At 38.0% G+C, this 21,530-nt stretch overlaps 1 protein-coding gene and 1 long non-coding RNA gene across 9 annotated transcripts in view; both read left to right on the top strand.

Moving 5' to 3' along the window:
• The first annotated feature begins 6 nt into the window (after positions 1-6).
• On the top strand, positions 7-338 carry LOC116176850. Its single transcript, XR_004146532.1, has 2 exons — positions 7-155; positions 202-338. It is a non-coding gene; the product is annotated as an uncharacterized LOC116176850 (long non-coding RNA).
• Positions 339-3,251: 2,913 nt separating this feature from the next.
• LOC116176834 (kinase D-interacting substrate of 220 kDa) overlaps positions 3,252-21,530 on the top strand; it is a 54,094-nt gene continuing 35,815 nt past the window's right edge. For 5 of the 8 annotated variants that reach the window (XM_031495629.1, XM_031495632.1, XM_031495628.1 and 2 more), the window contains exon 1: positions 3,252-3,390. In XM_031495629.1, the coding sequence (XP_031351489.1) occupies position 3,390 (1 nt within the window). In that variant the 5' untranslated portion in view covers positions 3,252-3,389. Of the gene's footprint in view, positions 3,391-13,955; positions 14,291-14,665; positions 14,910-21,530 lie in introns of those variants that run through there. The other 3 variants (XM_031495634.1, XM_031495631.1, XM_031495630.1) reach the window with 3 other exon arrangements.

Genomic DNA, 21,530 nt, shown 5'->3' with positions numbered 1-21,530 from the left:
CTAAGAGAGATCTAGGAATTAGCGAAGCTAAAAGATTAAAGATAGATCCCACCGCGGATATCGAACAGCACTATAAGACTGACACTGAAACTGTTGTTCCAGCAGCTCCCGTTAATCCCTTTTTAGCAATGAATCGTGAAGATCGCCTTGCACAGGTAATTCTCATTGTGCTATATTACATTTGAGTAATTTTTGCTTTAGGAGAGAGCGTTGCAAAGGTTTGAACACAACCGCCGTCGTCGTCGCCGACACTAATTTTCAGATTACCTTTATTATCAGTTAATACTGTGTAGTGTGTATATTATGTCTATTTTAAGTTGAACCAAATTTTATTATGAGAGTTATTTTATTGGCGATGCGAAAAAGTTTTTTTGTCTTTTACAGGAAAACAAGAAGCAGTTAATTAGCAAATTCTAGAAAAGGTTCTAGAAAATGTAAAAGTTATCCGATAGGTATTCTGGCACGACTAGAGCGTTGTGCGTGGGTGCACCATCTTGTTGAAACCCACAGTTGCAAACTTTTGTTTTTCGTGTTATACGTTATATACTCTTTGGTTTGACATATGTCGAAACGCGGCGTTCTATTGAAAATCTCTTAATGGTGTCCTGTAGAGCTCATAAAGTGGCAATGAGAAAGTGTTTACAATTTTTTTTGTATCTGTTCAAATAACAGCAGAAAAAAATGAAAACCAAATCGGCAAATTTTGGGTTTTCTGGCCTACTTCGGAAGTAATAGGAATTTTCTCATTTTCTTTAAAGCATGATAAGAACTGTCTATAATTGCGCAACATTTCCCGAATTTGACCATCGTTGTATCTTCTATGGTGTCGGAGATCTCCATGATAGACATCCTTATCTTCGACATAGTGTATATCCACACCCGTTCCTCTTTCCGTTAGGGTTCCGTCTATAAACCACACCACACGAACCCCTTAGGTTTGAGGAACGGGCGATCTGAATTCAGCCACTGCTCCCTGGCCGGACAATAGTGACTTGATAACTCTTTGGCCTTAGTAGAACAGCCCGGATCCCTTGCTGCAAGCAGGCGATCGGATTTGAATGTTTCTTCCCAGATCTGCCCGTGACCAAGGCTGCTTCGTCCCAATTGTTTAACCGTCTTCCAAGCCTCGTCTCAACAGCTAAGTGTAAAGGCTCCATGGCCAAAGTTGCCGTGGTTTTCATTGCTCCAGTGACTCCCAAACGTGGCAGGTCACCACACATGTGCACCGTACAGTATTATTGACCTTATCATTACAGTGACCAGTCCAGGGGTCAAGCCCCACGTACAACCAAAAGCCCTTCTACATGCTCACAGACTGCATGCAGTGAGCTTTTTGATTATTAGCTCAATGTGCCCTTCCTAAGTCTCGCGGGAGTCTATGACGACCCCCATATATTTCACTGACCTAGGTCAGACTGACTGACCTAGTTGACGTCTTCGAAGAGTAAACCCAATGCCCATCAAGGTCCGCTCTCTTTATAATCGTAAATAGAACAACATCGGTCTTTTCCGAGAAGAGGCCTTGGCTACTGCACCACTTATCCACCTGGTCAAGAACCCCCTGCATGAACTCTTTCATGGTGTTTGAAAACTTTCCAGTTATGACGATCGCGAGAACAACGCTCCCTGCGGACATCCTCTAGTAAACGAGGAGGTCATCTCCGTCGTCGATTGAGGATATAATGACTCTGCTCCAGAGCATGGCCCGGATCTATCTTACGATTGACCCATCAATACCAAACCCTTGAGCAGTCTCACTAATGGAATCGAACGTGGTGTTGTTAAACGCACCCTGCCTCGATGTGTAGAAACACTCCTTACAATCCGAGACGCTTGGTCTCTGACGTTGGGATGCCTTCCCGAGCTAGCGGCCCAGACACAGCCTTACGATTTGGCGCAGAGCCCGCTTGACCGGAGGTTTTACCTTTGAGCCTGTGCTTTCTGTGCGTGCGTTGTGTGTTATCCCACCCCTTTTGGGAGTATATTATTATCGTCCATACTATTCCCAGGAATAGTGCGGAAATACGGTCTCACCTGGACAGAGCCGTTTACCCAGGGTTTGGCCGCCAGACCTTTCTCAAAGGAAAGGGATCACCACTCGGAGGTCGCCCAGGATCCGAGGGGCACCATTATCGACACTGCACCCCAGTGCCACACAGTCCTCGGAATGGTCGCTAACGCCTTGACTTGGAGGTTGGTCCGCTGCGATGACGTTCGTCGCTACCAGTCTGGGTTTTGAGTATGGTGTGTATAATCAATGGTTTTAGTCCCGACGAGCTATTTATAATCATCACTATCCACACCGAAACACGAGTCACTTTACGATCATTCAGGGCGTCGATTCCCGAAGATGTGCTTCGTTCACATCGATGTGAACGTGATTGTGACTGCATTCTCGAACCTACCGCGTCGAGCGATAAGTTGATCGAACGCAACGACTGGTCTAGACCACTCGTTGCGTGAAAGTCATGCGCAGTTGCAGCTACAGGACGGAACTTGCACCTGTTTTGCTAAAGGTTATTCAGTGCCCTAACCTATACATTCACACATTTTCTGTGAAATAAAACATGGAATTGTTCGAGGATTTTGTGGTTATTAATAACAGTATCCATAATGCAAAAACAAAACAAAATACAAAACTGACAAATGACAGTTCAATTCTTGTCTGTGATTGGTTAGCTCATAAAGTTTGTCCACGATTCGGGAATGCAGCTAAACTTGAACTTATCCCTATGGTATACGATCATGACGTCATAGCAGCCGGTCCCATCACATGCACATCACGGAGCATATCGACTAACTTCAGGAATCGATGCCCCAGGTGTCTGCGTTGTGGGCGTTCCCCACAGAGTTGTATATAAGTAATACAACTCTGTGGCGTTCCCCTACCTGACACCCGGTGCCGCATCAAGCGGAGTGGCTCCTCCGTACGGGAACGTAAATGGTCACCATTCACCAATATGCCCGAATGAAACGAATGTCAACTTATTTCTATCACTGATCAATACACTAATAATAAAATATGTTGCAATACAACAAATATCGTGTGATGTCTCACCGAACTCTAGGCCCGAAGACGGTCCTGACCACAAATCACGTGGTCCTGACAAAAAGTTGAATGTCTATTTTGGCGACTCACACGCCATCTATGCCACAAGACAACAAGTTCATCGAAGAAACACACCTACCGAAACGTGACAATGAAGTTTATCAGCTGATTTAAAGCAGTTATAACATTACTAAAATACAAAAGAAAAGGATACAAAAAATGTGTTTCCTTCGAATTAACAATACCGATGAGAGACCTTCACATTTATTAGCGATTAGTATACATCTAGTGTAAAGTGTTAGTGCAATCTAACTTGTTTTAAACAGATACAGCATTTATAAGTAAGTACTTGCCTCTTCTAACCTTACTTTTTGTGTATTTACCTACTTAGATGAAAATATTTTCATTCAAATTTATGATATTGCTGTTTATTTTTAACTACAGATACATTATTGCACAACTCGACGCTTTAAAATAAAATTCGACGCGTGACAAATACAAGAGGACAGGAATTATTAATCATAAATTGAAACTAGATAAAAACCTCATTTCTCGACGAGTTTCTCGATTATTATTCATACATACATGAGACGATTTGGTTGTAAATACAAAATACTTGGTTACATGTGTGAAATAATAACGAAAATGATTCAGCCATAGTAAAATAGTCAAAGAGGTATAGACTACAGTGACTTTATAAGGACAGTGGCGACAACTTATCATAATCCGCCATATTGGAGCTAAAAAATTGATTGTAAGATCAATATACCTTGTCATGTCAAATTGTGAGCGTAGAATAATAAATGTCAGTTTCATTTAAGTAAAGATTCTTGTTCAAAACGAACGGCGCAGAAATGATCGTTTAAAGCTTTGCAGAACAACCTATGGGAAAACAAATGCCTCCAAAATTCAAAAAGGTATGGGTATATGGAAAACGGTATAATAAGTATGAAATATGGTGCAATATCCAAAATGTACATATAAATAATCATTAAATTGTGTTTGACATTTCAGTGTCTTCTGTCACTTCTTGTCCCCTGTCGCGTGTTGCTCCTTCCGGACTTAAAAGTATTTCTTTAGTCTCTTAAATGGAAGACAAAACACGTTGATCTAGTCCACGGAGTACAAGAGATCAATATTCCATGTGCTCCAGCAAACATAAAACCAATTCAAGCGTATTTACGATCACAATTGAATTTGCTGCTAAATTTCGGATAAGCTGCTTCTCTAACCAGTTTTCTATCTAAACTCATTAGGTATTTAGTGCTTCTGAAAAAAATTTTACATCAATTACCAGTCGTAAGGTTAGGCACAGTTTTACATCTAAAAACACTAAGCGAATTACATACCTTATAATATCGTAATAAATCCAAACTATATGTATGCGTCTTTAAAAATCGAGTTTATATAAAACTGGAGACGGAAAACGTAAAATAAAGCAAATACAAGAAGCAAAGTGTAAACTAGTAACATGAAGCCGTGACAATTACAGGTGACACAATACAGTATAATTAATAATTATAGCACGGAGTGTACCGCGTCGTTTTGAAGGTTTTCTATTGGCCAGTTTGGAATTTAGCTCCAATATGGCGACCGGAACCAACGACCAATCAAAAACGAGATACCCTGTTGTCGCCACTGTCTCTATAAAGTCACTGTAGTATAGACAAGGTATAGAGTTCTTTTAATTTTAACAATGCAAATATGCATTCTTGTTTGTTAAGCAAGGCTGGTTATTGAACTAAAATTGTTTTTGATATACATTTCTGGAGACATATTTGAATATCGGTCTGTTTTCTATTCTGAATGGAAACAATAGCATTTTGTCTGAGGCATAAACTGTATGTAACATTGTAGCTATGTATTTCATATGAGGTGTCCCAAATCAAGGATTGCATGGGCCACTTTATATAGTTTTAGTAATTTATAGCATTTGAATGAATGTATTACTATTTTTGCAATTCTTTTTTTAGTGGGTTTTATAAAGACTGCAAAAAGAGTTATTTTTTGTGGCTTGTACAGGTTGCCCCAAATTCGAATGACCATTGAGATCTTGGAAACCATAAGAGATACCAGGTCACTTAAATGAAGGCATAGTTGCGTATTTTGGGGCTGAAAGTGAATTCTGAATATTTTACAAAAGATACATGCATCACACTTGCTCCATGCTTAAACGCCACCACCCTAAAATTGACAATATGGTATAATTTACACAAAAAACACACGCACATATTTATTTGTGAAATGTCAGAATCTGGTCTGCATGTGAAAACTTAGAGGAAAACTTGACTATGCAACTAATTAATAATAAATAGCAAACGAGTTCCTGGGTATGGCTATATAGTAGGAGAGCTGGTAGACATTTTTGGGTAGGTATTTGAGGCTCACTGAAAACTTTTCCAATACTTCTCCAATAATACCCAAATACAGAATTGCAGATCTGGCTGAGGAGTGGCTGGGCTAACCCTATTGATTAATTGATGAAGTATTGGACAAGTTTTCAGCGTGCCTCAAATACCTACCCAAATCCACCAGCTCTCGGTCTAATAGCTCGGTATTGCGTATTATATGGCTAAAGCTATGTTCATTTTGAATCGCATGTAATTCGGTTAACACTTAACGGAGATGTCAAAAGGGCCTTCCTTATTTTTTGGCATACATTGCCAGTTCACGAACTTTTTATAATAAAAAAAAATACAACATTATTATTATTTTAAATGAGTGAGGGAGTGGTTCGCACGCAATCGGTGGGCTTTAAAATTAAACGGTAAGCTTAGTTAAATCCAAAAATGAAATGTTATTAATTACAAACCAAAAAATGTACATTCACAATTAAATATAACTATCTATACAGTGAGTTTTTTTTAAATGCGAACATAGGAGTTTGCATGCAATGTAATTTCCCTATGTTCGATTTTAAAAAAAAACATCAATCTATGAGGTGTGCGCGGTTCACATTTCCAAATCGCGCAACTTGTGTGACTATGAACAACAACTCTAATAGTCTTTATGATGAAGAGCACTCGGTAAGATTTTTTTAAAGAAGCCATGTGAGGCCATAGCAACTTTAGGATACATTTTTCTTAAACTTACGACAACTTGACCTCACAGGCCACGCACTGACACCACAACTCATTGTGAACCAACCTTCAATTATTTGTAGGTCATGTGCACCTGGTATTCTACTAATTTGATCTATTCAATACATAAATGGTGAAAATAAGAAAATAAATAACGAAAACAACTACAATAAATGTTCGAAGTGTCCTCCTTGATATTCTAAGCTGCCACCTAACCGATTTCGAAATTAAATTGTACGTCGGTATTTTTTAAAATGTGACAGCTGTCAATTGTATCTACTACTCATTTGAACTACTCAATAGATTGATGTGTTTTTTTAAAAATCGAACATACGGAAATTACGTTGCATGCAAACTCCTATGTTCGGATTTAAAAAAAATTCACTGTATATACAAGTCAATTCCAACTCAAACGGAAACTGAAGGCACGGGACGGTGGACTCGGGCGCCACCAAGGGAATACGGCCTTGCCTTTGGACAAGAATTTAGAACGGTTGCGAAACGATGGCCACAGATAACACGCCAGAGAAACGGTCTCCAGATCTCTTGCGGGCAGCGGCGGTAGGCTTCTGGCGAATGACCTAAAAACATTACGGCATAAGGCCACCAATTTTTTTTTAAGAGGAACGGAAGCACACATTCGGCTGTTTACATCTAAAAAATTAAAACTTCTTTATTTAATTGTGCGTCCTGCAATAAACATAAAAATTTAGAATTTAGAAGTGCACTTCTAATGCGACCACTGCCGACCTGTTCGGATAACTTTTTGCTGTAATACACCTAATTTAGCAACGGCATTCATTTACGGGGTCTCCGATTTTTCATCAATTTTACCGTCAACACTTTGGGTAAACAAATCAGAGCAACCAACCTTTTAGATAATTGTACGAATTCTGGAGATATCAGTGTTATTCTCGCTGTTTTATTTTAGTGTTCATTAGTGCCGTTTTCTTTAAGCGCGTTGAAAACTCTGATTCTTGTCAGTAAAATAGTAAGGAAACACCGAGGGAAACACCCTTACAGAATCGGTCAGTGCAGTCGAACTGGATTGCTCTGGCAAGTTCGAAGGCAAAACTCGAGGTGTCTGGCAAACTTCTCTTCTGGAGATGTGATTGGTGAAAAGACCTGATTTCTATTGGTAGAACAGATTTTAAGCCATAGTTGGGCGTATTTTGTTAGACGGATTGTGTCTTTAATAAAACTCATTTTCGTACTTATAGTCCACTCGTTATATTTATTTGGATTACAGCTACGTTCACTAAATTGTATAACGAGAGCATTTATTTGCGTTTTTTTTCCATTGAATTATGCGGAAGAAAAAGAGTCAAGGTTTTGAGAACATTCCACCAAACAAATATTACTCATGTTCAGTTCAAGTTTTTATTTTGTCGATTGTAATAGCAGCGAACATCCGTAATCTTCTCCCACGTTTGTCAATGAATTGTTTTTCTAAATTGTGTTTGTCGTCTGGTTGTCTGGCTTTGGTTTTGAATTACACGCTGGAAATCAGTCATGTTAAGTTACTTCTGCAACTTTGAAAATTAAGCACGGCTTAGTAAAAATAAGCTGCAAAAATCAAAAGTTTTACCATTGGAGCGGGTTAAAAAACGAAGTGTCGTTTTGTTCAGTATTCTGTGTAAATGTGCTAATTTCACAAAAATACAGCTTGTTATAAACAATTACTCCATAGGATACTTGTGTATTCCACTGTTAGAGTGCGAAAAGTTGGTAAATGTGCAGTATCTATTCAATCCAAAGACCTATTTCGCTATTGTAACTAAAAGTGTTTGTAAGCGAATTCCTTTGGAAACTTTACCTCGTATTTCTGCAGTTTAATAAAGAAAACTAGTTGTCACTCCTGACTTGGCTTTCCGACTACATTTAATATAATCATTGCATTTATTTTCAATCCAACGCAAAAAACGTATAAGACCTTTTCGTTCGTTTCCTTCTCATCAAGGCACATCTTTTTTTTTAATTAACATTTTTCACTCTGATGCTTACTTTTCGAGAAAAATCCAAATTTCGAAAAAATAAAACTTTTCAATTCAAAACTCAAAAACTAAGAAACCCACATAAAACCTGTAATGAACTTTTTTGTAGAGTTGTTTAAGCCACTTTGACCAGTGGACGCGAAACAAATTTTTGTTCAAGCCGTTATGGCTCTTAAACTTTTGACACCCTCAACAAACATGAAGATGGCTACGAATCAAAACCAAAACAGGACGTTTTCGATTCCCCATATCACCCTATAGGCACTCCAAATTTCGTCCAAATCGGTTCAGGCGTTTTTTTATTTTTCGTGTTCACAAAAAATTATTTTGCTGGACGTGAACAGTGAACAAGAAAAATTTTGTAGTAAACTTTTAGATCAAAGAAAAGGGCTAACCAACGGCATTGGAGTAATCTTTTAATAATACAGTTTTCTTGGAATTTCCCGTAAAAAAATTCACAGATTTCGCAATCCATCGGAGACATTGGAAATGACAACCTGTAAAGCCATATGTAAAACACAAATAACCCTTATTCACACGGGATTACGTAAACTTTCTGAATAATAAGCGTCGTAACATGCTTGTAATACTATCACGGGCGATGTGTGAGAATTTTAGATTCGACTAATTAACAAATCCAAGTACCGTATCGCCAGTATCCGCGACTTTTCCTGAATCTACCGATTGCAGTCGAGTACGGTACAATAATCGCTTGATGCGACACCACTGTCTTCTTTTCTGCTTGACGAAACTGGTAACTTCATACCCATACAAAACATAAGCATTTCCAATGCTAAAAAACGAAAGGAAATTCTCAATCGCTTTAAAATGTAACCCAGTAGTGGGGCTTTACAGTAGGTACAGAAAGTACCACAATCATCCGCCATTTTTGGGCAAATTTGCTGCCAACTTAAAAAAATTGACAAATAAAATCTGAATAGCTGTAATTTTTTATAACCTAACTTCATAGTACTGTCATGTTTTATAAAAATATCATTGAACTATATACTATAGAGTGTTCAATGAAAAATATATACAGATATCTCCAAACAGGTGGAACAATCTCTAACATTAAAGTTACTAGAATCTGGTAACTTCCGCCATTTTTGGGCAAAAATCATGCGTTCTCTCTCTAACACACGAGCGCAATGGATTGCGGTACTTTCTATATTTAGTGACTTTATAGAGGCAGTGGCGACAATCAAGGTTGTTTTATTAAATAAATAACCTTGGGTGACAATAGAGTGTCTAATTTTTGATTGGGCGTTGAGATCGGCCGCCATTTTGCGTCAAATTTCACGTGTTTCCGGTAATAGATATGCTCACGCGCATTCCCGCGCTTCTATAAACGTCACTGGTTGACAAATTTGAAGTACAGGTGCCATAATATTCCTACAAGATGACAGCCTGACATTAGCGACTTCTGAAGTCAAATGCCAGAGGCAGACGATGAAAAATTTGTGTTTCGATGGCCGTGAATTCAGTACCTAATTGGATTTCCGCGTGCAATTAGCATTGGAGGACAAAGGCATCGAAAAATAGCTGAAAACGAATGTGACGGAACGTAATATGTGTGACAATGTGGCAGCAATTGAGGATATTTTTGTGAAACGCGATACCATATTCGACTCGCAGTGCAATAGCCCATCGAACAATTTCCATGAGTTGGATTCAGCGAAGAGATTATGTTGACGAGACAGAGTAAGACGTTCAATTGAAAGGATGGTTTTCAGAAAGCAGTTGATGGAATCTGGACCATCCACTCAGGCGGAGCTGCGGAAGTGTTTTCAATTAGACTTATTCAATGGTAGCGAAAATCATAATTATAAGTACGTCTTTTGCTTGGATTGGAGAGAAATGTTGTTTTATTTAATAAGTGTAATAATCTGGTTCTTCTTGATAATACTGTCTTTTCATTTCCTTCACCTGCAAAGATATACAAAATTTTACATTGAATAAATGTTCTTAATTCTGATATTCAGTCCAATTGTTATAAATTTTCATCTAAAAGGGAAAGATGTTCTCATAATACTTATAGGGTTTTGTTTCTTACTAGAAACAACCAAATTTATATTCATATTTACAGTTTTTATATCGCTAATTGTACTAATAAAACGTTTAGAAAATAGTCGTTCACAATGTGTAACGCAACCACTGCGCGCAGCGCCGGTAATTTGACTGCTCCCTAATATAATATTGCGGTGTACGCCACACATGCCTACGTGTATTGTGTGTTGCCACCTTTTTGACGCAAAATGGCGGCCGAACTCCTATTGCCGCCACTGTCTCTATAAAGTCACTGTACCTACCTCTACCCATCTCTCACAAAAATTCGCCACGGCCCCTGGTAACGGCTGATTACGGGCGATGCCGTTCCAGTTACAGAGTATATAGTTCAATGGGGTCAAGTAAGCAGGTACCAAGATTCTAAGAAAGGGTGAAATACACAGGATGTGATTCATCTTTGGTACAATAAAGTCCTTTTGTTAAAAGCAAGATGGAAAATTACATGGTCTTGTAGGCAAATTTAATTAAAACAAAATATGTGAAAATTACGAATCGTACCTAACTCATTTATCGCACATATGTAGATTCTAAACTGAAGAGCTTTGATTTGATTAGTGTAATCCCGCTTCTGCAAGATAGGTAACCCGCCCCTGGATTACTACCTGCATTAAAAAACACAAAATAACAACAAACATTTTATGGAGTGACGCATTCACGACCGCTATTCAAGACAAGATGCCAAACGTAACCCACATTCGTGCTTTCTCGGGACCGGGCATTAGGCCGCCAGACATTAGGACGCAGACATTCGGACGCGGACATTTGGTCGCAGACATTGGGACGCGGACATTAAGACGCAGACATTGGGCGCGGACATTAGGACGCAGACATTGGGACGCAGACACTGGGACGTAGACATTGGGATGCGGGCATTAGGACCCAGGTACGTAGTTTCATCCCTTGGTGCACTTAAAATAAAGCATGGAGCCATCAAATTCGCGTTCTCCCCCTCCCCCCCTCGACTCCCTTCTTTTTCGCGTTTCAGGAGGGGTCCGCGTTAGTGTCGCGAAGGGAGGGGAAGGCGCGGAGCGACGCGCGCGACGTTGCGATTCCGGACTCGGGAGGGACCGATCCTTCATCTGAGACCGCTGTAAAGTAACCTGCATGATGTTTGCGTCCTAATGTCCGCATCCAAATGTCCGCGTCCCAATGTCTGCGTCCTAAAGTCTTGCGGCCCATTGCCATAGCGCCGTGCTTTCTAGATCACGAACCATCAACGGTTCTAGATGGCGTGTTACCGCCTAGAATTTGCATGGTTGCCAACTCTCAAAAATGTATGTGTATCGTCGTAAGTTGAATATACAGGGTGGAACCTCTCAGACGTATGTTAGTTATGTGTATTGTTGGCTGCCTTTATCAATATGGAAGCGAAACACGTTATGTGGAGTGCACATTTTGGTCATATGGTCATTACGAATAAAGAGTTCAACAATCATTGTAATTATATCTTATGACATACCGTGTGTCCCAGGGAGAATGGGGTTAATGTATTTTTTCGCGAAGGATCCACGAAGCCTTTGATATATATTTGAAGTTATGTTATTGCGCTTGCCTGGTACTGGAAAGAGAGTAGTAAGGTGCATGGTGCACACTAATTTCAAAGGCCTCGTGGAGCCTTTGCGAAGTTGAAAGATATGATGCTGAACACACTGATGTGTGACCTGTGGGCTGTGGGATGATCAAAAAGTGTTTTCAATTAGACTTACTCAATGGTAGCGAAAATCATAATTATACGTCTTTTGCTTAGACCAATTAGTTTGTAATAAATTGATTGAGAGGAATTTTGTGTTTTATTTAAACACGTGTAATAATCCGTTCTTGATATTACTGTCTTTTCATTTCCTTCACCTGCAAAGATATTCAAAACTTTATATTGAATAAATGTTCTTAATTCTGATATTCAGTCCAATTGTTATCAATTTTCATCTAAAAAGGAAAGATGTTCTCATAATACTTGTAGGGATTTGTTTCTTACTAGAAACAACCAAATTCATATTCATATTTACAGTTTTTATATCGCTAATTGTACTAATAAAACGTTTAGAAAATAGTCGTTCACAATATGTGTAACGCAACCACCGCGGGGCCGATAATTTGACTGCTCCCTATATGATATTGCGGTGTACGCCACACATGCCTACGTGTATTGTGTGTTGCCACCTTTTTGACGCAAAATGGCGGCCGAACTCCTATTGTCGCCACTGTCTCTATAAAGTCACTGTAGGTGCGTGTAAAGTCACTAAATATAGAAAGTACCGCAAGCCATTGGGCTCGTGAAGAGAACGCATGATTTTTGCCCAAAAATGGCGGAAGTTAGAATGTTAGGGATTGTTCCACCTGTTTGGAGATATCTGTATATATTTTTATAAAACATGACAGTACTGTGAAGTTAAGTTATAAAAAATTACAGCTATTCAGATTTTATTTGTCAATTTTTTTAAGTTGGCAGCAAATTTACCCAAAAATGGCGGATGATTGCGGCCTGCGTTATAGTGACTTTAGGTGCGTGTAAAGTCACTAGATATAGAAAGTACCGCAATCATCCGCCATTTTTGGGCAAATTTGCTGTCAACTTAAAAAAATTGACAAATAAAATCTGAATAGCTGTAATTTTTTATAACCTAACTTCATACTACTGTCATATTTTATAAAAATATATACAGATATCCCCAAACAGGTGGAACAATCCCTAACATTAAAGTTACTAGAATCTGGTAACTTCCGCCATTTTTGGGCAAAAATCATGCGTTCTCTCCCTAACACACGAGCCCAATGGATTGCGGTACTTTCTATATTTAGTGACTTTAAGTGCGTGCTGCCATCTATAGAGACGTAAAAGGTACAGTGACTTTTACTGGAATATAGCTTTTGGCAGGTTATACAAAATTTATCGAAATAGACCCTCCCTTCACCTTCCAGCCGCCCTCCGATCTCGAAAGTAAGTGGGGGAGTGCCGGTATAGTTTGTAAAAACCAATTCCTTTCGATGAGGCCTTCCATTAGAATACCACGAAGTGTTGAATGTGTGTTTACCCCCTCCCTCCCCCTTCTTCAGAAGGTTCACTTTGTCCTAAAAGTAGTTCAATACCAAGTGCGTCCGGACGGATGGACGGAGGAAACGCAATCAAGCCCCTTTTTTTATAATTTAAAAAAAATACGCTAAAAATTCCGTAAGAGAAACAGGTATCTTGTTTCAAATGTTGACTACACCTTTTCAATAAACTTGTAGTCCTTGATTGTTCCACTTGGTCTATTGTAATCTATATATAACATAATATGCAAAACTAGCAAGGTTTATAAGAAATGTGCATTGTTGGTGGCCTAACCATTTGCAATAAAATTGAAGTGGAAATTGACTAATGGTGCTATCTCATCGCTGAAATCTTGTCACTATGTGGAGGAAAAGCAGACCAATCGTAATTCATTTTCATTAAGGATTAAAACATGTCTTGAACGTCACACTTCATAAACAGAATTAACTTTGTGAAAGGGCCCAAGTTTATGGAAAGGCCTTTAGTCAAAATACCGGACAACTTCGTGCATCTCCCCAAGCATGCCAAATTTCGGCATCATATGCATATCTTCACGGATGTTGTACCCATTTGCACTGACGATTGAAGTCCGGTTGCAGGTACTTCCCAAAGGACAGCTAGTAGGATGGGAATTGCCTCACTAATGTTTGTAAACTTTAAATAGTTCCTCTTACATCACCTTTTGACATACATAACGCATTAATTCACCATACATTCTTACGTATATCTATTGTGGAACAGTTTAACTTCTATATCAGTTTAACTTCCCACAATCTCGTGATTAGATAGAGTGTGTATAAAATGGAGTTTAGATATGACTGATTAACGATGTAGAAAAGACAAAATGATTGTTCATTAACCTGAAAGTGATACCTATAGGTGAAAAGCAAAAATATTTACTTCGTTTATTATTATTGTTAGTTAATTATGTATACAGTGCCGTATTTAAACTAGTCAGTTACCTTGAGCCTTGGAGATCATCCGCGAAAAAATGTTCAACAAACAAGTGTCGTTCGTCAAGGATTCCAAATACAAACCCCTATTAAGGGGTGACAGCAAACGGAAGGAGGTAATCAGTATTATTCTTAATGTACCTACAACGTCAATTAGTTGCAATTGAACTATCGATTACGTAAACATTTGTATCGTAGTAATGTTGCCTTGAATATCCGTGGAAAAATCCTATTGTAGAATAACCCATAGCTGCGGTGGTTTGAACTAACGCAAAACCGCAGACATGATGGATCTCCATCCACTTGATCGATAACGCCATTTACGTTCAGATAAAACTTATCTATATAATGAAAATTGAAAGGTTATATTATAAAAATTCAGAAATGTCGTGACTTTTCAGAAAATATGCAACAGCGTCGTTTCAATTTTATATAGATAAGTGTCTATTGTAGGATTCGTAAACAAAGCTTTGATCGCTCGTTTCAAAAGTATCAGTGTAGACTGTAGAGATTAGCAAAATAAATGCTCGTCGTCAATATGTTTATTTTAAAAATGTGCCTCGCCGTGCTGTGAAGATGTCTCTCAGGATTAACAGTAATCAAAGTGGTTCGCGCTCGCCGTCGCCTCGTCCCAGAAGTCCGGACCGGTTACCGTTGATTTTTGGACCTCCACGAAATTATGGGTCGTTTTTACCGTATTATCAGTACGTGAAAGCTACGGCACGTGCGTCACAGGTAAAATAGATTAACTTCTTCCGATTTGGAGCGCCGGAATTGGTGCATTAGTCATATCTTTGATCGTCTGACGTATCACTCGATGGGCCAATACTTCGTCATAAACACATTTCCTAATCTTCCTTGAACTCGTTACTTCCGATTTATGATGTTCTGGTAAATACGCACGAGATTGGCCCATTGCTTTATGCAAAATTTTCAGGTGATCAACCCGTGACAATCAATGAGAATCAATTTTTTTAAAATTAAGATGATTGAATCTGAATTGGAGCAACATTGTAGTTTAGTATGTAGGTGATAAATAATGATAATAAAACCTATAAAATGCTACTTGTTAACAGTAATCGTACTGCGGCTAATTAGTAGGGTCATAGAATAATTGGGAAGGCATACGAAATACGAATTTAGTGAATTTATTGTAAACCTAAACTCAACTAAGGTCCTTCAGGTTCAAAAAATCATGAGTAAATTGTAATTTTTCTGCTTCTATCCTGAAAAATTTGACGCCCGTTCTAGAAATCAACGGCAGTGGCGCCGTCAGGGGATGGGCCGTAATGTTGTTCGTACTCCTCTTGACCCACCCTTTTAAAAAAGTTCAACGCTCCCATGCATTAAGAATTGTGCTGTGAATGCGGGCCGCGGATCGTTTCACTTTTTATCCATATCTCCAAATATTAATTTAAATTCACTTTATTTTGTTAATAATGGGCGACCAAAAAAGGATTGACGTCGAGTCGCCCTTGGAAGTTCAAGTTAAATATGAATTCGCATGTAAACAAAAATTCCAAAGGTGACTCGACAGCAACTATTTTTTGATCGGATAGTATACAAGGTGAGTTTTTTTATTAGTATGGGGTTCACCTAAACGGTTAAGAGATACAGAGTAGCGTAAATGAGCAACGAATTGCGCTTCCAGAGTTTATTGTAGTAGGTGCACAAAGAAGTTCACCCTGTATATTCACCATTCATGAATATGTTGGGATAAAGTTGTAATAATTTATATACAAAAGGCAATTACCCTTGTTAACATTTTTATTGAATATGACGATTACGAATATTACAGCACATTACATTTCTTTACCATGGCATCGCAACTATTTTTTTACAAATACTAAAGACAGTTTTACACTACTCCTTAAGCTAAAACCTAGTTTACACGTTAAACATGTTTTAACGCTATTTTAAATAGTTACCAAAAGTAAGATGGGCAACAGTACCTACGCATTTAATTTCCGCATCCGTTATCACTTACCTGCTGTAAGTAGGATGTATTACATTTATCTAAATTAATGAAATATACTAAATAAACAAATGTGTTTACTTGATGAGTTGACAACATTGCGTATACTCCTATCGGTCTGGTATCGGCACGTTGTCTTGGGGCGATGTTATAATAATAATGAATATTATAGTGTGGGTAGTTTTGCACTGTTTAATTCATTTCAAAGACAAACACAAGTATAAATTGTGCACAGGGTTTGTGCAGATAAAGCGCATTTTTTTAAACCGAAATAGCTTTTGTTTTGACATCACCAATGAATATATTTCTTGCAGACGTTTCAATCGCCCTTTGTGAGTACCCTCTTCTGACAATCCGTTCTTGAGGTATAGGGGAATATACCCGATCATGATAATAGGTCGAGGAGAAGGGCTATGGATGGTAGAAATACTTCCTTTCGTTGAGACCTTTCATTAGAGTACCATGAAGGATAAAACTAGTTCCACTCCCCCCCTCCTCCTCCACCTCGTACTTTGATAAGAGGACAAAAAGAAGGGCAGTAGTTGGTAGAAAACGGTTCCTTTCGTTGAGACCTTTCATTAGAGTACCATGAAGACTAAAACTAGTTCCACTTTACCACCACCACCACCATTTAATAAACGCTCGTCTGACCCTGCACTGAACACAGTGTGATTTTTATATTTAAAATTGCACACCCTGTTTAAACAATCTTTGTTGTTTAAAGGAGTGTCGTTTCGCAATAAAATTTTTTGACAATCTAATGCTGAATAATTGAACAAAAAACTTTTGAGTTGTACTTGTAACGGGTTAATTACATGTACAAAGCTCAACATTTTGGCTCTTTATCTCCTCTTAAAATTTAATGCTCTGGTTTGATTGAACTCCAATAATTACTCCAATGAAACAAAATAACCCAAACCGCTTTGTTTGGACTCGATTCTTATCAATAAATTCAATACAAAATCTATTTTTTGCAAATAATTCTCATAGGCCGATTCCTTTAGGAATATTAAAATTACTTCGAACAAAATTTCTTAGTGCAAATTCCTAAAAATAATCGACCACTACTGATTACTTATAGTAATTGATGCGAATGAGATTCCTTTCATGCTACAAAATTGATATTATATCTTCTTGGAAAATGCTGCTCCCTTTAGAAGTATGGAAATAGACCGCTTCAATGGTACAGTTGCCTCCGTGATGAATGCAAAACCAAAATGTCCCTACGTATTGCGAATCCGAGCAAACCGGCTTCAATTTCGTGAAACTAATACTCAAGATCGTAGCTATACAAAGGAACAAAGTACCAATACTCCGCTGTTTTTTGTTACGGGTAAATGTATGTCTGCGAATTCCCAGTTGTATACAAAATTTTATACATCGCGCAAGGCACTGTCGAATGCAGTCACTCAACTTTAAATAACTTGCTTTTAAGTTTTAACCAGCCGTTACGGTTAGCGATCTGAACTTTTTGTTTGTTACTCTACTGCTCTTCGATAATTTTCTTTACCAAAAAGTTGCTTTTCAGACACGTGAACCAATAAAAATCTTGGCACACTGTAACGGGAGGCCCCTACGGGTTAATTTTTAAATTTCTTTAGTTCAGTTATAGTACGAATATGTAAAATTGCCTATGTATCGCTTTATACGAATAGTGGACGCGAGTCGGTTACAAGCAGGCTTGTTTTGAATGTGTGGGTTAGAAGACAGTGAACCGTCCAGCTTCGTTGGTTCCCTTTTGCATAACCGATCGACGAGAAATAGATAAGAATGAGGGCATTCGATTGGCCGACAACGGATGCTCGTCGCGAACTGTGCATTTGTTCCGTTTTAAGCTCGCGCGGAATAAAAGACAAAAGGGAAGTTCCGTTCGAAATTTTTTAATCGCGGAAGGGACTAAGTGGGAAAAAATATGTTGGCGAAAAAACGAAAACTGTCGGTGAGCCCAAATTCGAGAAGATTGTGATTAATCGATTTCCGGAAATGAAATTGAAATGAAGTTCGTGACGGATTATAAAATACAGTTAAAGTGGAATTGTATGGGTCAGTGTTAGCGCGCACGCAATTGCAATTGTGAAATAAACATCGTCAAAAGGAATATTAACGTCGTTAAGCTGCGAACGCATAGTTTCGTGGAAAAACCAATTAACCGGACGTTCGATTCATAAGATGTTATAGTAAAAAGTTGCATGTCATAAACTGGCTTCGTCAAATACACATACACGGAAAAATCGGTTTTGAAAATTGTCTCATACATTTATTCAACTACAAACACACGTGTCTGGTGAATAAATCATAGTTAAAATGGCGTTTCGATTGATGAAAAACTGAAAGCGAAAAATTAACCGTTTCGACCTTGAATTCGTTTGTACCCTTTGAAATGACGTAAGTAGAAAGCCAGATTGAATGCAGTCGGGATAAATAAAAAAGTTCATTTCCCGATTATTTCTAACAACTTTTGTTGTAATCGTACGTGGAGTCAGCTACATTTCCCCCAGAGATTAAATTTTATCATTGCCCAGCTGTAACACACAGCTGAAACACCTTATTTAAGGTAACGTAATTTTTTTTTATTTGTATAAAAAATGATCGGTTCTTTTTGCATTAAATTTCTTATTAAAGTATCACTCGTGATATTTTCCGAAAGAAATTGATAGGTTGCATGGAACGAAGTTGTATCGTATTTAATGATCATTATTTGAACACATCTAAAGGAATTTTGGATTTCATTCTTTTGGAAATTGTACATTCATTGTAAATGAGTTCCGTTTTTTTTTTGCTTAGCTATAAGGTGTATTTTTGTATGAAAGTTGTCATTTTTCTTATTGTTATTGAAGCAAACGTGGTCACCGTATAGTTTGCATTTCGTGTACATAACCAATCTTTTAAACAAGCCAGAATGCAAGAGAAAGTCCATTGTTTTTGTTTCTTTTAAAATAAAAGGTGTTCCCATAAGAAAGCAAGCGTCCAATTTGGACCATCCTGTACCATGTCGGCATTTCTTTTGAAAGTATTACTCGCTTGTGATTGTATGGAATATTCAGCATTATGCGATTGCTGAGTACGATTTGAGAATTTATCTGGTGATTACTAACTAGTCTGGGATAGTATATTTTTTAGCGCATTTTTTTAGAATTAAAAAAAATTTGTTTGTTAATAAATTGTATCTCTAATTGTATTCTAATTAAAGGTCTCAGCGAAAGGAACCGTTTTCTACCAACTACTGTCCTTCTTTCTGTCCTCTTATCAAAGTACGGGATGAAGGGGAGGAACTAGTTTTATCCATCATGGTACTCTAATGAAAGGTCTCAACGAAAGCAATAATTTCTACCAGCCATAGCCCCTCTCGACCTCTTATCGTGATCGGGTATATTCCCTTATACCTCAAGAACGGATTGTCGGAAGAGGGTACTCACAAAGGGCGATTGAGACGTCTGCAAGAAATATATACATTGATGATGTCAAAACAAAAGCTATTTCGGTTTTAAAAAAATGCTCTTTATCTGCACAAGAGTTGTGCACAATGTATACGTGTTTGTAATCAGATCCTGATTGGCCCACTTGACACATTTTCTTCGCGAGTTTTTATCGAGGTTGTGCGGTTCCTGTACGTAATATTATGAGTTAATTAGCGAATTGTTTTATAACGTTTAAGACATTATGGGTTTAATTCAAATCAAAATTCCCGATTTCACAAACGATGATAAGGGTTTAGGAATGATTAAAATCATTAGAATGTGAAACGTCTTACCTTATAGGTTGTCATCGTTTTTTGTGAAACGGGCATTAATCCAATTTGTTACCTTAGAAACGAAGGTGAAGGTGAATCACGTTCACATATTTAAATTAAATGTTGTACTTTTCATTCCTTTTTACCCAGAAATGATTGTCTGGTGCTCGATTCGCGTTGGTTTGGGCACACAGTAGCAACTGATGTCAGCCAGGCAGGGACAGGATAGACATAAATGCATGAGATTATTAAATATAATTGCGATACGTTCAAGTTTAAGAAAGGTAATCCCGATAGAATAATTTAGCCTTTTCTTTAATTCTACGTTGTGGTAAATTATGTTAATTATACGGGCCAATTTTAAATAATTACATAGGTGTATGTACGTACTGAAGCACACTATTAATCTCGTGAATAGCATCTGAATGCTACTTATTATTTTGTGGGGAAACTGTTTAATTGCACCGTATCCAATGAATCGGCAAGTATGGGAGCGTTGGTGGGTTTGTGGTTTTTCTTTTACGTTACGTGGGGAAATTTGTCTGGTTATGCTAAAAAAAATGGTTCCTTATTTTTGGTTATATACCTCGTCTGGACGTAGTGTGAAAATATTTAACTACCACACTTTGATGTGTGTGCACTTTAAATGAAAAAAAAAAACTCTTGTTGTGCCTTTGTTTGTGTCATTTTGTGGTGAATACCTATTAAAATATAGTGCGTTTGAGAAGAGGAATTTGTCCAACGTAGAGGGAGCCACTGTTTCTAGATGATTTTCTCAAAAAAGGCATGTGCATTTCTGTTAAGTATTTATAAACGTTAAGCGCTTCACAGTAGTCGTATCAAGGCAATAAATAGCCTACAAGGTATGGGTAATGATGATTTAGTTAAACTTTTGTCAATAATGACAATGGTAAAACCGGTACAACTGAATTCAAACCTGATGGTCAAAATGGAGACTCGCAGTTCTATATAAACAGATGCAACCTGCAATAGATGCTAATAGATTTTTTTGATCGTTTTTGCCATTTGGTCGCAGTTTTGCTTTTTGCAGTTCCCAAATTTAATCTCGAATAAATGATCAAGCGTCACCGGCTTCCCCACTTTAATTGTTTCTACAGCAGCTATAGTTTTCAATTAGTCAATTGAAACATGCCTATTTGTTCTATCCCATGGAGCAAATAACCTGCGTGCTTTGGTTTTGAATGTCGCTCTGACATCAGCTGACAACAGAAAGATCACCTCCATCATTATGAAGAGGCATGCGATAATCTAATCAATAACCTATTGATAAAGCTTTGAACAGGAAGACGAAATTATGTACATGTTATCGGTCACAAATAAATCGACACCAATCTCTTATTTCCGCCTAGATATGCGTATCGAACGACGTCGAACTTATGTTACTATACTTAATTAGTAAATGAAAACAGGTTTAGTTGTTATGAGATTACCGCTGTAGAAGCTCTGTTGCGTTCAGGTAGGAAATTAGAAATACTACCCTCACCCGATAGTTATGTTTACGGCCGAGACGTAACCGAGGCTGAGTTTTCACTTTTTACTGAGTGACATACGAAAAACGTAAAGCATTTTACTAGCATGTCGGTGTCTGGTCGACAGTATCAATTTCGTTGATTTTACTTTACTAATAACA

The sequence above is a fragment of the Photinus pyralis genome, unplaced genomic scaffold (assembly GCF_008802855.1).
Source record: "Photinus pyralis isolate 1611_PpyrPB1 unplaced genomic scaffold, Ppyr1.3 Ppyr1.4_LG7, whole genome shotgun sequence".
In the NCBI taxonomy this organism is placed as follows: domain Eukaryota; kingdom Metazoa; phylum Arthropoda; class Insecta; order Coleoptera; family Lampyridae; genus Photinus; species Photinus pyralis.
The sequence above is the reverse complement of the archived record's forward strand: the minus strand, read 5'-3'. Positions and strand labels throughout refer to the sequence as shown.